This window comes from Apostichopus japonicus, chromosome 2 (assembly GCF_037975245.1).
Source record: "Apostichopus japonicus isolate 1M-3 chromosome 2, ASM3797524v1, whole genome shotgun sequence".
NCBI lineage: Eukaryota > Metazoa > Echinodermata > Holothuroidea > Aspidochirotida > Stichopodidae > Apostichopus > Apostichopus japonicus.
The window spans coordinates 31,514,941-31,533,288 of record NC_092562.1 but is presented as its reverse complement, the minus strand read 5'-3'; the positions used below and the strand labels follow the sequence as shown (position 1 = coordinate 31,533,288).

Below are 18,348 nucleotides of genomic sequence, written 5' to 3'. Positions count from 1 at the left end.
CGGCATTACTTCTCAGCACCATGTATAGCTTCATATGCCGGTATTCAGTATAATTAATACCGGCATTATATATACCGGCATTAAATATAATTAATACCGGCATTAGCTTATATAGAATTAATACCGGCATTAAATAGAATTAATACCGGCATTATATAGACCAATCACATTAGCGAAGTTACAGCAAGAGGGATTAACACTGTAGCTCAGAGCAGATAACAGTCAGTCATGATATGTCGATTTATATATAGGTAACCAATATGTGTTGCTAGAAACTGGTATAAGTTCAAGGAAGTTGACTTATACCGATTTAATTCGACTTATCATCGATTTATATTGGTATATGTTGATTAAAATCGGTATATGTCGATTTAAAATAGCATATACCGATTTAATTTGACATATCATCGATTTAAACTGGTATGTGTCGATTTAAATTGGTATATGTCGATTTAAATTGGTACCGTAAAACGGGGTAACTTTGGCACCCGGGGTTATATTGGCAGTTAAGGGGTTTTATTAAATTGACCGACTGCCCTCTATTTTCGACAGTGTTTCAATATTGTGATTTCGTGTGATGTTTGGGGGTATAAAGGGTAGAACATTTTTCCAACATGATTATTATGATAGATACTATTTAAAATAATTTGTAAACAATTGAAATTAGGAAATAATGTGCTAATTTGCATAAATATTGTGCAAGCTCCCATTGCCGCTCTAAGTATTATTTTTGGTTTTGAGAGGTTTTCTTCGAATCCCAGCCCCCTCAATGTCCAAAAAATAAGCTTTTGCAAAAAATTGATTGAATATTGTTTTCTTCTTTTTTTATACTATTGTTTTAGTATATACCTGCCAAAGTTGCCCCAAATGTAAAAATCATTTTTTTTTTTGGTTTACTTATCACATAAGTTTTAAGAACACCACATATTTACATCAAATTTGATATATATAAATATCTAAGAATGCCAATGTTCATTTTTAACATAAGAAACATGTTTTTTTATTATTATACTCTTTATTTATTCGACAAATAAGCCTAAAACCTGCCAAAGTTACCCCTTTTTACGGTATATGTCGATTTAAATCGGTATAAGTCAATGTAAGCTGCTGGAAACTGGTACGGTATAAGTCGAAAGAAATTGGTATATACGTCGATTTAAATCGGTATAAGTCGATTCCCCATGAATGAGACTGATAGCCCGCCATACACTCATACACAACCCGATCACTTGTTATCGATTAAGTGGTGTGTTGCCGGATTTTCTATAGGTCTTGGACTGGTACTACGGGCGAGGTCATTAATTAAGTTTCGTAACTCATCGTGAAGCGATTAGAGGGGTGTGAGGCGTAGGGTTGTGTGGCGCACGTTTTCATGCAGATGATGAAGTGATGGGTGCGTCCGCCCCCCCCCCCCCCATGGTACGCCCTTGGATCCACTACATGATATTCACAGGAGATGTGCTCAGTTCTCCAATCATTGTACGAGTTACGGTACTAGGTCTGGGTAACAATTAGCATTCAGGTGGTCGGAGTGTATAACATTTTATCTCTGTGTTGCATCAAATCCTAAGGACATAGGTCTAGTGCAGTTCGCATATAGATTCTGGTCGAATACCGAAATGAGTAATGTTCCCCGACGACTCGGTCGAGTTCGAGACCAGCCACAGTTGGTTTCATAGCACAATTGTACAATACGCAAAAGCGTTATGATAGACCATAGTATATATATATATATATATATATATATATATATATATTCATCAGTGAGAGAGGAAAAATTGAAACGTAAAAAATGGAGTTGTCGGTGTAAGGTGTGGCGCACGCCCTTCCGAAATTCTCGATCCGTCACTGGCTACCCTGTGTATATAATAGGGATCAACGCTGTAATGATGTCACTGTTCCTCTTTCTCTTCCCGGTGTCTTGTTGTTTTTCTTCTACTCCCTCCTTTCCCCCTTTCTCCCTTTTCTATCCCCTTCCTTCCTCTCCTCCTCTTTCCCCCTCCTTTTTCCTTGTATCATCTTTTTATTACCTGGGGGGCGCGCCCCCTGGATACACACCTGACACCGGTTCGGCTTTTATTCGTACGGATTTTAAATCAGCATTTTCCCCGTATGGCCTACCATACTCGTATATCCGCATACATGAAGTATAAAGTTTGAGCTGCTTTCATGACGACGTACAGATGGCAAAGCCCATTATTATTATTATTATTATTATTATCGATATTTTCCTGTACAATATGTCGCAGAAGGAGACTGAGCGAAATATGTGGTCGGACGATTAGGTATTCGCATTGCTTGACAGACTGGATATGCAACCTGTTCACAGGTGTGAAATTAACGAGGATTAATTTAGCATATTAGGCATATTAATGTTTTATCAACCCCATGGCAGACATAGTAATACTCTCCACACGGTGTACAGGGGCGTATCCAGGATTTTCCAATAGGGGGGGGCGCCAGGCATGAATGATCGCCGTCCTGGGGGATGGGTCTAAGGGGAGGGGTGTACAATTTTTGCTTTCAAAGAAGGGCTGAAATGCAAAATGGTGTCACATGCATGGGCGGCGATCCGTACTTCCGAGTGGGGGGGGGGGGGGATATGACCTTGTTGACTATCTAAGCGTAGCGCCACCATGGGTTGGCGCGAAGCGTACAAGAAAATTTTGGGATTAACAAACCCTCTAGATGGCCGGAAACGGCACTTGCCGAGGTTTCCAAGCGGCATATACCCAACTTTAAAATAGGGATGTCATGTCCGAAATATCTCATAATCAGGATCCAAAATACTTTTTTTTGTAAATTTCGGGTGTTATTTTGGGAAAATTGCCCCTGTCAATCTTGTTTCAGGCGCAACGTTAGAATGTTCGAGAGCTCTGTTATATTATTCGATGAAGAAAATGGCCTCATGCAGGCTATTATAGGCCTATACACATGCAATACACAATTGCACATAGTTACATTCCTAGGTACCGATTGCTAGGGCATCCAGGTGAAACGTGTATTAAGCATTACCCTGGTTACATGAGATTCTCAGCTGTTCGAGGGAACATGTACGTGTGTAGGCCTACTATAGGGCCTATATGAATACTATGAGGGTGCATATATGTACTATATCAATACCGTGGGCGCAATAATACATTTTGTTGTTATAGGGCCAATGAAGCACAGTCAACTATTTTTGCTTTATAAAGACGCTTTATTTGAAAAGATCGCACTGCGTTTATGGTAGGCGAGAAATGAAGCTAAAAAAGAGCCGTATATTAACGAAGATGCATAAATGTAGGCATGAAAATATTCTTATCCCTGGCATTTGGTGGGGGGGGGGGATATGGTGCATTACATCCCCTCCACCCATTTTCATGGGGGGATATATCCCCCCTCCACCCAGGATCGCCGCCCATGGCCATATGTGATCCATTTTTCGACCTTAATAATAAGCAACATTTCCAGTAAATATGGACACAAAATGCACAATTTAGTATGGCTGGCATGTCATTTAGTGTTTATAGTGATAATACAAACACAATTACCATCTATGTTTCTAAAACTATTATGCCGCCGAACTTCGCCAGAACCTTTTTTTGGCAAACAAAAAATAAAGCATACGGGAGGGGGGGGGGGGGGTTGAGCGATCACCGACATCTCACATAAAGGTCGTCATCAATTTTTTTTTTGTTTTTTTTTTTTGGCTAAACTTTTTTTTTTTTGGTGACGGCCAATAGGGGGGGCGCGCGCCTGTTGCGCCCCCCCTGGATACGCCCCTGGTGTAGGTCGGGCCGTATGGAGAGCCGTTTTAACATTTAATAAGGAATTTCAGATATCTCGAAATAATTTCAGATATCTCAAATTAAATTACAGATATCACCAATTTATTTAAGATATCTACAAATAATTGCCGATATCTTAAAATCAATTTTAGATATCTCGAAATACCAGAGAATTTCAGATATCTGAAATTGAATTCGAGATATCTGAATTGAATTCGAGATATCTGAAATTGAATTCAAGATATCTGCAATTCTATTTCAGATATCTTAAATAGAATGCAGATATCTCAAATTCAATTTCAGATATCTCGAATTCAATAGCAGATATCTCGAATTCAATAGCAGATATCTGAAATAGAATTTCATATATCTCGAATTCCCGATTGAATGTTAAAATGGCTTTCCATAGGGCCGGAGCACAATGGAATATACTGACCCTACTGAGCAGTGGCGTCGCCAGACAATTCAATATGGGGGGGTGGGGGAGGGGTGGGGGCTGCCGCAGAGTACTTATATAGAGTGGCACATTGTTTATTTATGAATGCAGTCCTGGGGGAGGAGTCTAAGGGAGAGGGTAATTTTTGATTGATTAATGGTCCTTAGATGCAAGCTGGTGCTATATTTTGCGACTTGAAGTAACTTTCATTTAAGAATTTTCGGGCTCAGTCTGTGCGATGTTTAGGTTATTAATTGAGGCGGATAAAAAAATGTTATACAAAAATGGAAATAACCCCTTTTACTTTGATAACGTTTAACATACGAGTGTTGAAAATATGAGATTTAGATTCATGCCGGGTAGTAGTGAAGTAAGCACTAGCGGTTCTGTGACCTCTGTGAGAAACAACTGGTTATTGTGATGGTCGGTGGAAAGAAGTTTTACAGATGAACATATTACGTTTTGTCCTATTTAAGAAAGTTTTGAGTATTTTTTATAACGCTCCAAATCGCATCTGGGAAGGCACGTGCCCCCCCCCCTCCAGGCCACCCCTTTGAGACTCCACTGCTACTGAGTGTAAGCTACGCAGTGGTGTGCTAAAGGGCGTCAGCCCCCCACCTCATGTCACCCCTCCGATTATCATGCGGGGGGAAGATGGTCGGGTCGGGGGATTTTTGCATTTATCCGGGAAGAATTGGACCGATACTACGAGTGTATACCGCCTCCCCAATCCCTTTTTTCTCAACCTCACAAGTATATTAATTAGCAAAATGTTGCGTTAAATCCATATTGGTCTAAATATGCCGCAGAATACATCATTCTACCTCTATGCCTTCTACCTCTATGTTTCAATGACCCAATGGCACCACCCTTTTCTATAAGATCGTTCATTCGTATCTGGCCCCTCCCATAAAGATTCATATTTCTATCTAAATCAGTTGGGAATTTTGGAGTGTATTTGTAAACATACACTTGCAGTTACACCCACTTAGATAGACCTAAATTATAATCTAAAGATGCCTCAAAACGCGCCCTGTAGCATTCAATTTCTGGGGGGGGGGGTGACCCCTAGACCACCCCACTGCGTAAGAGTCACCTTTATCGACCCACGGCAGTCCCCGCCTTTAAAAGATCCTTCATTGGCCTATGGGCCCTTCCACAAAAGTTCAGGCCCCTACCTTAATCATTCGGGGAAAATATTGAAGCTGTACCTAATCTGTGTCTCAAGATGAATGACAATGTTGACAAACACAACTAAGGCGGTCTGAATGTATCGCCCTACTCTGCATGGCCATCTCTCAAAATCAAAAAATCGTTGGGAATTTGGTTTATAAACTTATTTGATGATCAATCCAAGATTTGACTTCTTCTTTCTGCAAATTTTCACTTTCGATGAACACTAGAGAAAACGGAACGTTATGAAACCGATCATGTTTTCAAGGTTGATGATCGCTGTTTTTATATGAAACCACAGAAGATGAAAATAAAAACAAAAGACAGGAGAGAAATATAAATATAAAAGGAATATTCCTCATTTAGTATTCAGCAAATGAGTTTGGAAAGTAAATGGCAAGGTAGCACAGGACCCTGTTTCCCTATTTAAACTTCTGAGTAGATAGATGAGATCATGGATATCAGTATATTATAAACTCTATGAAACCTACAGAATGTAGACACATCATCTACTCACATCACCCCCACCCCCCCTCCCCACAAGGATTCAAGGGGTGTACAAGCCTTTTCTACCCCATACAAAAAGTGTAAAGTATCAGCAACGAAAGTACCTGTTACATCAAAAGTTTCTGTTTCTGTTTTCCAGGGGAGGCAGTACCAGACCCCAGACATGGCGGTCCGCTTCAATGACTTTCGTGACCACACCTCCTCCTTCATAAAATCCTACACCCCCCCTACACCCATCTGAAGACTCTAATACACATTGACATATGCTAACCATGATTTTCCAGTCCGTAACGAAGAAATAAATACCAATTCTTTACTGAAGAAACATTTGTCAAAGTGATGAGGAATCTCGTATTTGATGACAACGGGAATGTGCAAACTTTTTCAAAGATCAAATAACATTTGTGGTTTTGAGGGTACAGCACAGGAAATAAGACATATGAGAGTCGTTCAGGGCCTGCAGCAAAACTTCAACATCTCACACATATACAAAATCAGCACATCTTTAAACCATGTGTAGACTAAGTCGTTCAGTCACTTTAATGGACGAGCCTCCAAATGTTTATTGCTTAATTTCCCTCTACTCCTTTCTCAAACATTAAAAAGTTTTACAGAAAACATCATGAACTGACACTAGTGATACCACTGTTTAAATTTCAACATCATATCAATATAAGTGTTGTGTCCAAAGTCACAAAACCTTCCCGATTGTAAGGTCAACCCGAAATTGATATCTTTCCCCAGATAGATCTAATTTTGCAACATCTTTCGGTGAAAGTTTTATAACTTTTCTATGTTAAATTATTATCATTGGGAATACAGACTATGTTTAGTAACTACTTCGATACGATCGACCCTGCAAGGCTATATAAGTGTTATCTCTCGTAAAGAACACACAAAGAGCTATCCTTGGAACACTTTGCTCGCATCAGAGAAAATCATTTGCTCCCGAGAGTTCTGTTCTAACTGCGGGGATTTTTGCAACTCATTGTCCACTCTGAAGACAATACAATCTTGTCAATGACGCTACGTGGAAGATCTCCGGTGGCACCTGTCACCCAAACCGTAATGATGTGAGATGCAGTCTATATGCTATGGCAGTCACTGACGCTACGTGGAAGATCTCCGGTGGCACCCGTCACCCAAACCGTAATGATGTGAGATGCAGTCTCTATGCTATGGCAGTCACTGACTGATGCAGGTTTAGACGAGAGATTACATCACGTGGGTTGCATCGGAGCCTCGAATCTGGAGAGATAATGGAACATAAAGAGTAAGTGGTCATATTATATGAGGCTCATTGTTCTCAGAAGAGAAACAATCACAATAATAGATTTATATTTATACTTCTGTACCATTCTATACCATTTCACATACAAGTCAGAAAGTAAGAGAAAAGATCCCTCCCCCAACCCTCTACACACCCCACCGGCCTTTGCCTTGCTACAACAATTGAGACTGAGCAACTTTCAAGACGATTTCTAAAATTTATATGAGAAAACAGTCAAACTATCGGTTTGATCGTTTTCTGAAGATCCACTAGTGTTGCAAGAAGTAAATGTAACGATAACAATAATCCTAAGTTGTTCTTGAACTGAACTCCTCTCTAACAGCTCACCCCTCATCCTCTCCATCTCCATCTCCTGGGGTTCCGACAATAATCACAACGGCCTCCTCATCATCTGGTTCCTCCTTTATAGCAACTCTGGATGTAAAAGCAGACAAACATACCTGATTTATAAATTATAATGAACCTCTGAGGTATCGAAACACCAGTTTATTGAATAAACCTTTGATAAATGTTTCATACCATTAACCCAATGCATAACAACTCAGAAACTGTCAAAAATAACTTGATAAACATTTTTTTACACGTTAAACATGATATAGAATTGTTCATAGCATTGCCACAGATTACAGTATGTTTTTTTTTTTTGGGGGGGATGGGGGGGGGCAGAGGAACTGGGTGGGGATGTGGATTTATCATAAAGGTATTTCACGGAAGGAAGCAAGGTAGCACAATGCCGTCAACATTTCACAAATATGCTGTTGTCTTTCTCTGAAAAACCCCAACGGAGATTTCCTAGTTTGTTATTAAAGCTGATGTATCTCTCCTGTATCCATTCTGTTTGGTTTTGTTGGTTCAAAATATGGATAGTTTAGATGTATATTTAGTATAAGTCTTATTTTCCTATTTTAAGAAGAATTGTCTATGACACTTGTATCTTTTGGAGGACTTTTTTGAGCTGCAGTCAATAAACAGAACATTTTGGACTCAACTTTGTTCAGGAGTCAGCAGGGTACATAAGGAGGGCAAAGGGTGCCAGGAGGGGAGGGCGCCGGGAGGGGAGGATACAGGAGAATGGGATGGAATGGGATGTTATGAGGGTATAACATGAGACAGGGTAATAATATTTTCTGCATGCATTAGTGAGCAGTGGCTTAGAATGTCATAATTTTTCTGCCACTTGCTAACAAATACAAGTACTTAAAGAATCTACTGGCTAAAGTAAAGTTCTCACTGTCCTTCCTCTGACTGACAACACACATCAGATACTGTACAGGGTTTTGAAAGCAGCCCCAAAATATTCTCTGATAATAAACAATAATACTTGGCTTTTGTTTTAGGTACCAAAAACATGGCAATTGTGGTTATGTTCCTCATGCCTACTGGCAGAGAGATGCCTGTGCCATGTTTCTGTCTACTGCCAAACAGTGACATCAAATTGCATTAAGCCGGTAAATAGCGAAAACCGTGGATACCTGGTGAGTGAATGATATGTTGAATCATTCTTATAACACGATCACTTTATTCTTCTTGCCTGGTCAAGAATTTATCGCCACGGCAAAAATTACTCCTGCCCAATAACTTCCCGGGCAATTTGTAAATAATATTTTGGGTTTCCCCCACTCCCCAGGACAATCAGGCCTTACATTTTGGTTGTCCCAAAACAATAACAATGACCAAAATTTACACTGTAGGAGAGGTGTTTGGGTTAGGTGACACAGGGTGACACCAATTTTATCATTTTATGTATTCAGGGGTATCTTAATTTACATAAATGTGTCTTTATTCCATTTTACTTCTGGTACTAACAGTCATTCTCTTGTATTACAAACCTGACATATTTGGCCTTTGAGGGATTGTCTTCAGCAGCTGTTTCTTCTGGTTTCTCGCTATCTTCCAGTCTGTTGCTAACGGACTCCACATCACCGGGGAGACTGACAACATTCTCTTTGATCTTCCCAGTGCTGTTAAATCTGGAGGAGATGTAAGCGATAAAGACATTTCTTTGATGAGAAAACACAAAAGATGGAAAAGAAAGGAGGTCATAGGCAAAAAATGGACTGAATGGAAGATTATATGAAGCTGCTTTCAGAGTTGATTCTGATCAATTTTAAATGCTGTTTAGTTTGAAAATCCCATACCTAGGGGTGGATCCAGGGGAGGGATATGGGGGGGAGGGGGGTGCTTAAACACACACAAAGTATTGAAAGTATTAGAAGCACAAACTTGTGTGTAGACCTAAAATTGTATACCTAATTTATAGCCAATATATGCCTAAGAATGCACCACATCATCACATCTAATATTTAAATATGTTTCTGAGGGAGGACCAACAGACCCTCCTACATGAGACCCCTTCAAGACCCCAGTGCTACACCCCTCCCCTTCAAAATCCTGGCTCATAGTCAACCTACTTCGTCTAGACGTACTTGGGGATAGGTTCTCATACTCAGGACTTTCTGCGATTACTGCCAATGACAACTTAAGAGAAGTTAAATAAGAACAAAACTCCTTTTTAAAACAAACACTGATGATGAGATCAGCTCCTTAATCCAGTCTTACTAACCTTTCAATAACATTTAAAAACTTTGGTTATAATTACACTACGTTAATTACATTAACAGACATTAAATTATATACTAAATGAATACTTACGATTCTTCTGTTGGAATATTCATATTTCCAGGAATGACAACCAATGACATGGCAGTGTTGGCTTTATGGTTGTTACCTGTGTAAAGAAAAAGTCAATCAAAGTGGGTAAAAAAAATTTGATCTTTATTCAAATCATCTTTGTTATCTTGTGTAGAGGTAAGTAAAGTCTTATATATAAATATTTTAGGCAGAAGATCAAAAAGTTTAAAGGGTGTGAAGACTCGCGCACAAAGAAACGCCTCATGCCGGTTATGTGACCTAGTTTCGGATGAGGTGTAACAGAAGTGTTAAACACCACCATCGATCCCAGAAAATACACACAGCTTGCTGCCTTCGGTAATTAGGCACTAGGGTACATAGTCAGTACATACAGCTGCGGTCAATACCCACAGCACAGTATACAAACGATACAGCGATGGACATCTCAGGTCCAGCTAAAGATAACAAGGTATCACGTTTCATTACTGTCTGCATTTTGAAGCGACACAAACAAAACGTCACTTGCAAGTTAACTTTTTCAACCTAGTGTATGGATTAAACGAAGACTTTTGACCCTCCAAAAGATGTTAGTACAGAAATGATTTTGTAACAGGAATTGCACTAAGTTATTAGCATTTCACGCAAGCCTATTGATAACTCTAGCCCACAATTCACCTTGAACCCTTCTCCATTACTTCTCCAAGAAGACTGCAATGCAGGGCTCGCAATAACCAACCTGAGGGTCCATGCTAGTTGAAAAAATGCCTTCAAATCATCTGTGACCGAGGCAACTGCCATGCTACTTTAATCAAGTTGCTGTTAATGTCAACATAGTTATATCTCGATCCTGATTATCAAAGTTAAACTTTGACTCAAAAACATTTCCTGAGCAATATCTGGGCCAGGAAACAGCTATGCTGCTGTCAAAACTTCACAATTTTATGGTTTCAACAAATGACTGCTAGAATCTTTCTGTTTTCCATTTATTTCTGTAAACATTTCTTCTCCAAGTCTGTAACAATTGCCTTTTCGAAAACTAAAAGGATGCTTTGGCGCCGTGCCGCTTCAATGATAATCCAAAGTCATGTCTCTGTTGCACTGAGAAGGTTGCCCTGCCCATATCATGTCTCAATTCTAGCCCTATGGCAGTTACATACTTTAGCAGGAGATGCATTGTTCTAGCATGATGACCTTACCGTTTGATAAATCTTGTGAGGTAGTACTAACGTCAGGTAAAGTGGCAGGGACAGACCTATAAGAGAAAGAAGAAGATCAGTGATGGCTGTCTAACATTTGGAGATCATTTTGTAAACCTTTCCAATGAATCAATACAAATCTTTTAAAGTTTTGTTCTTTATATATTGGACATCATTAAACTGTTTTCAATTAACAGGATACTCCAGCATTTTCTTCTTTTATAAGGGGGGGAGGGGGGGCGGGAGGGGGGGTTGTGACTGATATCTAGGCATCCTTGTGAAAATTTGAACTCAGTTCCTTTGTATTACATTTGAGATATTGAATGAAATTGTTTCAGTATGAACCAAAAGTGAACTTGAATCAAACAGGTGACAAGAGTATCCCGGTTGCAAGCTGACAAGTGACCCAATGCTATTTCTTTTGTCTTTTGCAAAGCCAATCATGAACTTGAATATCACAAAATGCCAAGAAAAGAAAAAGTCAGTAGCTTGTTTTGTTGAAGAAGGTTAGTTGTCAACCCAATTCAAAGCAAACATCCAACCACCCCCCCCCCCCCAATTCCACCCCCATAAAATCAAATACAATTTGACTAGTTTGAGAGAAAAACAATTGAAATTGTTTCAATTTACTTTTCATATGAAACGACTGACATAGTATGTGCATCTTGCCAAATTAGAACATGTTAGGAGGGCTTTTCTAATAGTTTGAACACATTACAATATTATTTTGACTATTTTGGCAAACGCTTCTCAGTACTTACGCTCTCTTCCTGGGAACTCTGAGTATCATAGGAGGAACTGATTCTTCTTCTACTGGTGCAAAAATCAAATTTGGATGCGTTACACAAATACAAACAAACTTCTAAAACATCAGTTGAGGTTTTGATTTAATGAGTAGCAGAGGAGGAGGGAGGGATATTAAAAAGGATAGAAATTTTAATTGTTGAGTGATCAAAGAAGGAACACATTGTAACCATCCTGGGCAAATTTGGAAACTCCTCCATTTATGGTGTTCTTGAAGATATATACCAATGATTGACATTTTCACATCCCTACTGTAAGTAGACTTGAAGCAAACAGGTGTGATGTCCCAGATGTACACTGACAGCAATATGTGTTTTTTAATAACGTCATGTTTCGACCTTGACTAACTTTTGAAGCAAAATATTTACATTCAAATATCTACCTATTAAATATTTTCCGTAACATTCATATATCTACCTATTAAATATTTTCTGGAATATTCATATATCTACCTAGTAAATATTTTCTGTAACATTCATATATTTACCTATTAAATATTATCGGTAACATTCATATATTTACCTAATAAATATGCTCCGGCCGTGAAATCATTGCTGTCATCTTCCTCACTACTGTCCAGGCTGCTGATGACGTCACTTGGAAATTTACTGAAATAATAATACATTATTAACCAACTGATAAAACTGTAACTGAGCAATTTTCTAGCATACAAATATGGCATTTCACTATTTATTTTGAGCAGTGGCCATATTTTGTTTGAAATAAGAAAAACAAGGACCAACTATTGCTTCAAGTTCCATGATGGGGTTTCAGGATTTCAGCCCGTTCCCAACCTCCTATTCCTCATTTTCATTTCTTTCTGGGTTTTTTGTTGTTAAAAAGAGGCATTTTTTGGGGGGCAAAATAAAGGGTATGAATTTTACCTTTTCACACGCAAAACAGAGGGGCGTAAAACAAAACTTAACAGGCCAGGATGAAGGTATCAAGACCCACTCTCTCCCACCTTTCACATGTGCCCACTTGCCTGAATTCCAATTTCATGGGCAATTGTAACCCCCACCCCGACATATTTTTGATAGCACCATTTCCTATTACAGTCATCTTCTTATTACCAAAAAGACCCATCAAGCAGGATGTCTATTGAGTTGCACCCCCACTTTATATGCACCCCCACTTTATATGCACCCCCACTTTATATGCACCCCCACTTTATATGCACCCCCCACTTTATATGCACCCCCACTTTATATTGAAAAATCATGGATATACAACTTATTCAAATGCTGGAATTAAGCAGACACCATGTATAACTGTAGTTTTCATCTACAAATGACCTACGCATATTTATCAGATACTTGCTTTATGCTTCACTTCAATTTATATAACTCCAAAAAAAAAATGTTGGAATAAATTACTCACTGTTTATGGTCACCTTCAACAGGAGTAGAGAATGGTTGTCTACGAGGCTCTGTACCAAAATAAATATACAAGATTGTAGGGATTATGTATAGCAATGTACGGAGAAGAAAAGTGCAGAATCAACCGTTGCTCTGAGGTATGGAATCATGAATAGCTGGAATGGACACAAATATCTTTTGAAACTATCAATCAAAATACCTATGAAATTTGAGTCTTAGATTGGAGATTTGTTACAATATAAAGTAGTAGGGTATACATGTGTGTGAGTTCTAATTCATTTGACAATTGTGTACTTTTGTTCTCATCTCTACCAGCTGTATGTATTACAATTGAGCTATAAACAGATAGCTCCATAGTATTACCATGGAGCTATAAACAGATAGCTCCATAGTATTACCATGGAGCTATAAACAGATAGCTCCATAGTATTTCCATGGAGCTATAAACAGATAGCTCCATAGTATTTCCATGGAGCTATAAACAGATAGCTCCATAGTCATGAGCTATAAACAGATAGCTCCATAGTAATACTATGGAGCTATCTGTTTATAGCTCCATAGTATTACCTTGGAGCTATAAACAGCTAGCTCCATAGTATTACCATGGAGTTATAAACAGATAACTCCATAGTATTACCATGGAGCTATAAACAGATAGCTCCATAGTATTTCCATGGAGCTATAAACAGATAGCTCCATAGTATTTCCATGGAGCTATAAACAGATAGCTCCATAGTATTACCATGGAGCTATAAACAGCTAGCTCCATGGTAATACTATGGAGCTATCTGTTTATAGCTCCATAGTATTACCTTGGAGCTATAAACAGCTAGCTCCATGGTATTACCATGGAGCTATAAACAGATAACTCCATGGTATTACATAGTTTAGCTTTATCTCTCTATTTCCTGTTAGTAATGGAGTTTCTTTCAGTCCACCTAGTTGTTGTTTTCATACAAGAAAGAGGAGACAATGCTGTTCACAGCTAAGCCTATTGATACAGTCTTCTTTGTTCTGATTGGGATCAAGTTTATATGAAAGCTTGCTGTGTTACCACATAACAGCTTACTTTTAAACTAGATGTTTATCAAGAGGCTGGATTTGTTCTTCTTTATCACTTTTTATAATGTCAGACCCACTTACATTTACACTTTTTGTAGCTGTTGATAATTCGAACAAGATATCTATTGTCCCCCAACATGATACTATGTCTGTATTCTGTGTGTGTTTTTGTCCCTTCTGTTACTATTACTTGTCATTTAGCCTTTGAAGAAGATCCTGCTTGGATCGAAATGTCAGGCCAACTTACTTTTACACATTCTCTTAGACAGGCTCTCTAGTCGATAAGCAGTTTGCTAACAGTTTCACTTTATTTTGATGACACTATGTTAACAAATGAAGGCAGTCACTGCATGTACACCTGTGTTCTTGCATTGTTGTAAACAATCTTTGTAAATTTTATTAAAAGTCTGTACTGTATGTGGGTGATCCCAGATATTTGTTTGTATTCCATACTATCATAAAAATATAGTTTGCTAGCAGTTTGCTAACAGTTTTATTTTGATAAAAATATCAAGTTATATAGGTAGATATCACTAAACTGAGTTTTTCATGACAACCATTCAATCTGTATTTTATTCTGATAGACATTTTGATGCTGGCAATTACACTTCCTGAACTTTCATAAACAGGGTGAAACAGAAGGTGGTGGACCCTAACACATAAGCATTTTGCTATAAATTACCAACAACTTGATTTTTGTAATGATATTTAGATATGAACTACCAACACAATCAGGTTTGGCAGTAATCTACATACTTGCCACTCCACAACAATGCTTGCAGAAATTCAGCGTTTGGCTAGGCTACTGCATGTACGTGGGATGAGATCCTAGTAAATGAAGAAACAGTTAATGGGCCTAACTGGTTTACAGTTTAGGGAGGAAAGTTATGTTTCTAGGGGAGGAAACAACGGGTCCACAAACTATCACTTTGATTGATAACCATTACATCCACTGGGAGGGTGTTACTAAAACGAATGACAATTGCGTTACACGTAACGAATGACAACATGTTGTACACACTAAAAAATTGCGTTAACTAAAACGAATGACAGTAATGACAGCACAGACATTTGCTTCAACTGGATATCACAGTTCAGACTTCATGGGTATCTAGATCTAGTAAACTACGGACAAGATAAAAACGTACCTTATAGCAAGCGAAATTGTAAGTCTGATTTTAAAAAGTAAATTTAACGTCATTTTTCCGATATTAATTGTTAGAAACTAACAATACTATAATCTTGAAACGGCTTCAGTTATCTTTCTATATAAATCTACAGAGGTAAAAAGCACAGCACTCAAGCGCATTCTCAAACAAAATCTTTCCTGTGGTTTCTATCCGTCAATTACACCAAAACCCTATTACCATGCGATTTTCCTCAAATCATTTTTGCGCAGAAAACCAATAACTCCACTCCCTTAATCATTCTATCTCCACTCAACACTGTCCTTCGTTGTCCTTCGTTGTCATTCGCTGTCATTCGATGTCATTCGCAAGTGATAATTAACCCTGTACAAAGTCAATTGTCATTCGGTCATTCGCTGTCATTCGTTTTAGTTTGTCCCCACTGGGAGTCAGATTGGAAAGTGATTGGCACTTACTTTAGTTTTCCTGCGTGGTCTATAGCCGAAGCTAAATTCTATCACATAACTGGTCCAGTAGCCTACGAATGTTATAATACTAATACCATTCTTGTATTTAATTCCAATGGTAACAGTAAAATCATTATTGCGAAGTTCGGAACACTGCGAAGTTCGGGCACCCCTAAGAAATACACGATTTCACCATGACAACCTACACTACAGCAAGAGCCAATTTCACGAAAAACTACGAAGCTACAGTTATTTTTCTCCAAAATCACCCGTGTGCAAGAAAATACTTACATATTTGTCAATAAAAGTAAGTTATAGTTTTGGGGTACTTTAAGGCTTAGGTGTCCGAACTTCGCAGTGTCCATGCTTATAGTAATACTAAAAATACTAATACTATAGTAGTAGGAGTAATATTAGGCAAGTAACAGTTACTAGTTAGGCCTACTGTAGGCCAGTAACCTAAACATAATCGAGCCCAGGCTAAAACTCTGTCTAGTTTATCAAGAAATTTTCGGTCACCTGCGTTTGTGGTTGGGTCTGATAATGTTTCCGCAGAAGTAGTTGCCTTCGCCAGAAAGCCACTTTTCGATGAACAAACACCGTCACAGTGTCGAGCATGAACATCGAGAAGGTGCCTTGCTAGCTGGTTGTGTGTCCAGCCGCCTGCATGTTTCAGTCTCTTCCAATCATCAAATGCCTCTCCGAGTGGTATCTGCCTTCTTCTCCAAATTATTGCATTTCTCTTCCTTTGTGAGCTTGAGTCTGGAGCAGATGCCATGTCAACCAAGTTGTGCAGAAATGTGATTTGTAAGAGCCTACGAATATGTTTCCTGCGTATCTGCCAATTTTGTCCAGTAGAACTACTGTATGTTTGCGAAATAACGACGCGCTGTAGTCTAGTACTAAGTATAGTGGCAATGCAGAACTTCAGTGCTACTATTATGCGTTCTGCAACCAGTACTGTTGTATAGACTGTATGTGTAGACGGGAATGATGGTGGTGTCTAACAGTGCTGTTACACCTTTTTCGAAACTAGATCATATTACCGGCTTTAGACGTTTCTTTTTGCGCGAGTCTTCACACCTTTTATTAAAGGGTGTGAAGACTCGCGCACAAAGAAACGTCTCATGCCGGGAATCTGACCTAGTTTAAAATGAGGTGTAACATAAGTGTTAGACAACACCATCGATCCCAGAAATACACACACAGCTTGCTACCGTCGGTAATTAGACACTATTGTACAGTCAATACATACAGTTACGGTCAATACCAACAACACAGTGTACATAGCAACGATGGACATCTCAGGTCTAGATAAAAGATAACAAGGTATCACGTTTCATTATGTCTGCATTTTGTAGCGACAAGAAGAAAACTTCACTTGCAAGCAATGGAAAGTTAATTTTTTCAGAGCGCGGCACGCGGTTTGGGGTGAGTCGTCAATGCCTTGAAGCTTTAAAGAAAAATCACTATCTCATGTTAATGTTATTCTAATTCTATGTTCTATGCATAACTTGTGATCTGCAGCTAAAATAACTTAAGAGATAGAATATCGAAATTTATATAACACGTCAGAAATTTCAAAATATAATATCTCAAAATTTTAAGATGGAAAAACTTATCCTAAACCCCACTTTTGTGTTTCCCCTGCCCCCTTCAAGGCAAGCTTGAGTACTTAGTAATAGATGGCGCTCTACGTAAACGGAGGACGCCGGAGTAACGAAATGCATGGCGCTCTTGGTAAACGGAGGCCCTAGAAGAAACATGCGCCAGATCTCGTTGTGGAATCGTTAGTTCATATTCACCAAGAAGTTTCTAAAACGAAGTGAATCACTGTCAGTCCTCCTCAGTTGACACCATCAGTATGTAAACAACCAAACATGCAAAGATAATGGTGATAACTGACAACATTTCCCTCTCCGGGTCCATTTAAGGGACTTTCCTCAACAAGTTACAACGTACGGATGTATAGGGCTACACTAGTTGAATTATGGTGTGGTAGCCTATACATCCTGACAACCGAAATTGGCGAACAAGAGAACATGGACATTTGTGATACATACTTAGCGATCAATATGAATGGACGAATCAGCTATCTATATACCTTTAATAGGCCCAATAATCATAATAATCAGCAGTTATTTTTACGACGCTTAAGCGACCACAAATGTGGGGAGAAGCCCGCAAGGGCATATACAACTTACACGTCGAGCCTGGCTTCCAAATCAACATTTTAACTCAAATTTTGAATATTTTCGATTTAGATAGTCATTTGCAGATGGGAAACCGTAGATTGCTCTTGGATGAAAAAACTCACCTTACTACAATATATGACTCTGCCGGGTATCGAACCCGGAACCTCCCGATTACTAAGCCTCAAATTGCTTCAAATGCCAGAGCCTTTATCAACTCGGCCACAGCACTGGTATAAAGTAGACACAAACCCAACAATTATCTCTATAAATTATATTACAAAGAAATTTTCCGAGGACCAATCCCGCCCAA

The 18,348-nt window shown here is 38.8% G+C and overlaps 1 protein-coding gene across 5 annotated transcripts; it reads right to left on the bottom strand.

Moving 5' to 3' along the window:
* Window positions 1-5,634: 5,634 nt before the first annotated feature.
* On the bottom strand, window positions 5,635-17,040 carry LOC139956614 (uncharacterized). 5 transcript variants are annotated; one of them, XR_011789398.1, is made up of 10 exons: window positions 16,363-17,030; window positions 13,189-13,237; window positions 12,331-12,416; window positions 11,766-11,817; window positions 11,005-11,060; window positions 9,830-9,905; window positions 9,007-9,147; window positions 7,505-7,591; window positions 7,022-7,134; window positions 5,635-6,937 (listed from the first exon to the last, which is right to left on the bottom strand). XR_011789398.1 is itself a non-coding variant. In XM_071955217.1 (9 exons), the coding sequence occupies exons 1-9, from the start codon at window positions 16,619-16,621 to the stop codon at window positions 7,107-7,109; spliced, it is 819 nt and encodes a 272-aa protein (XP_071811318.1). In that variant the 5' UTR covers window positions 16,622-17,040; the 3' UTR covers window positions 5,635-7,106. The 5 variants fall into 5 exon arrangements, 4 of the variants coding, with proteins under 4 accessions (XP_071811318.1, XP_071811319.1, XP_071811316.1 ...); XM_071955217.1 differs by having other exon boundaries at window positions 5,635-7,134; window positions 11,005-11,046; window positions 11,767-11,817; window positions 16,363-17,040; XM_071955218.1 differs by having other exon boundaries at window positions 5,635-7,134; window positions 11,005-11,046; window positions 11,767-11,814; window positions 16,363-17,034.
* Window positions 17,041-18,348: the final 1,308 nt, after the last annotated feature.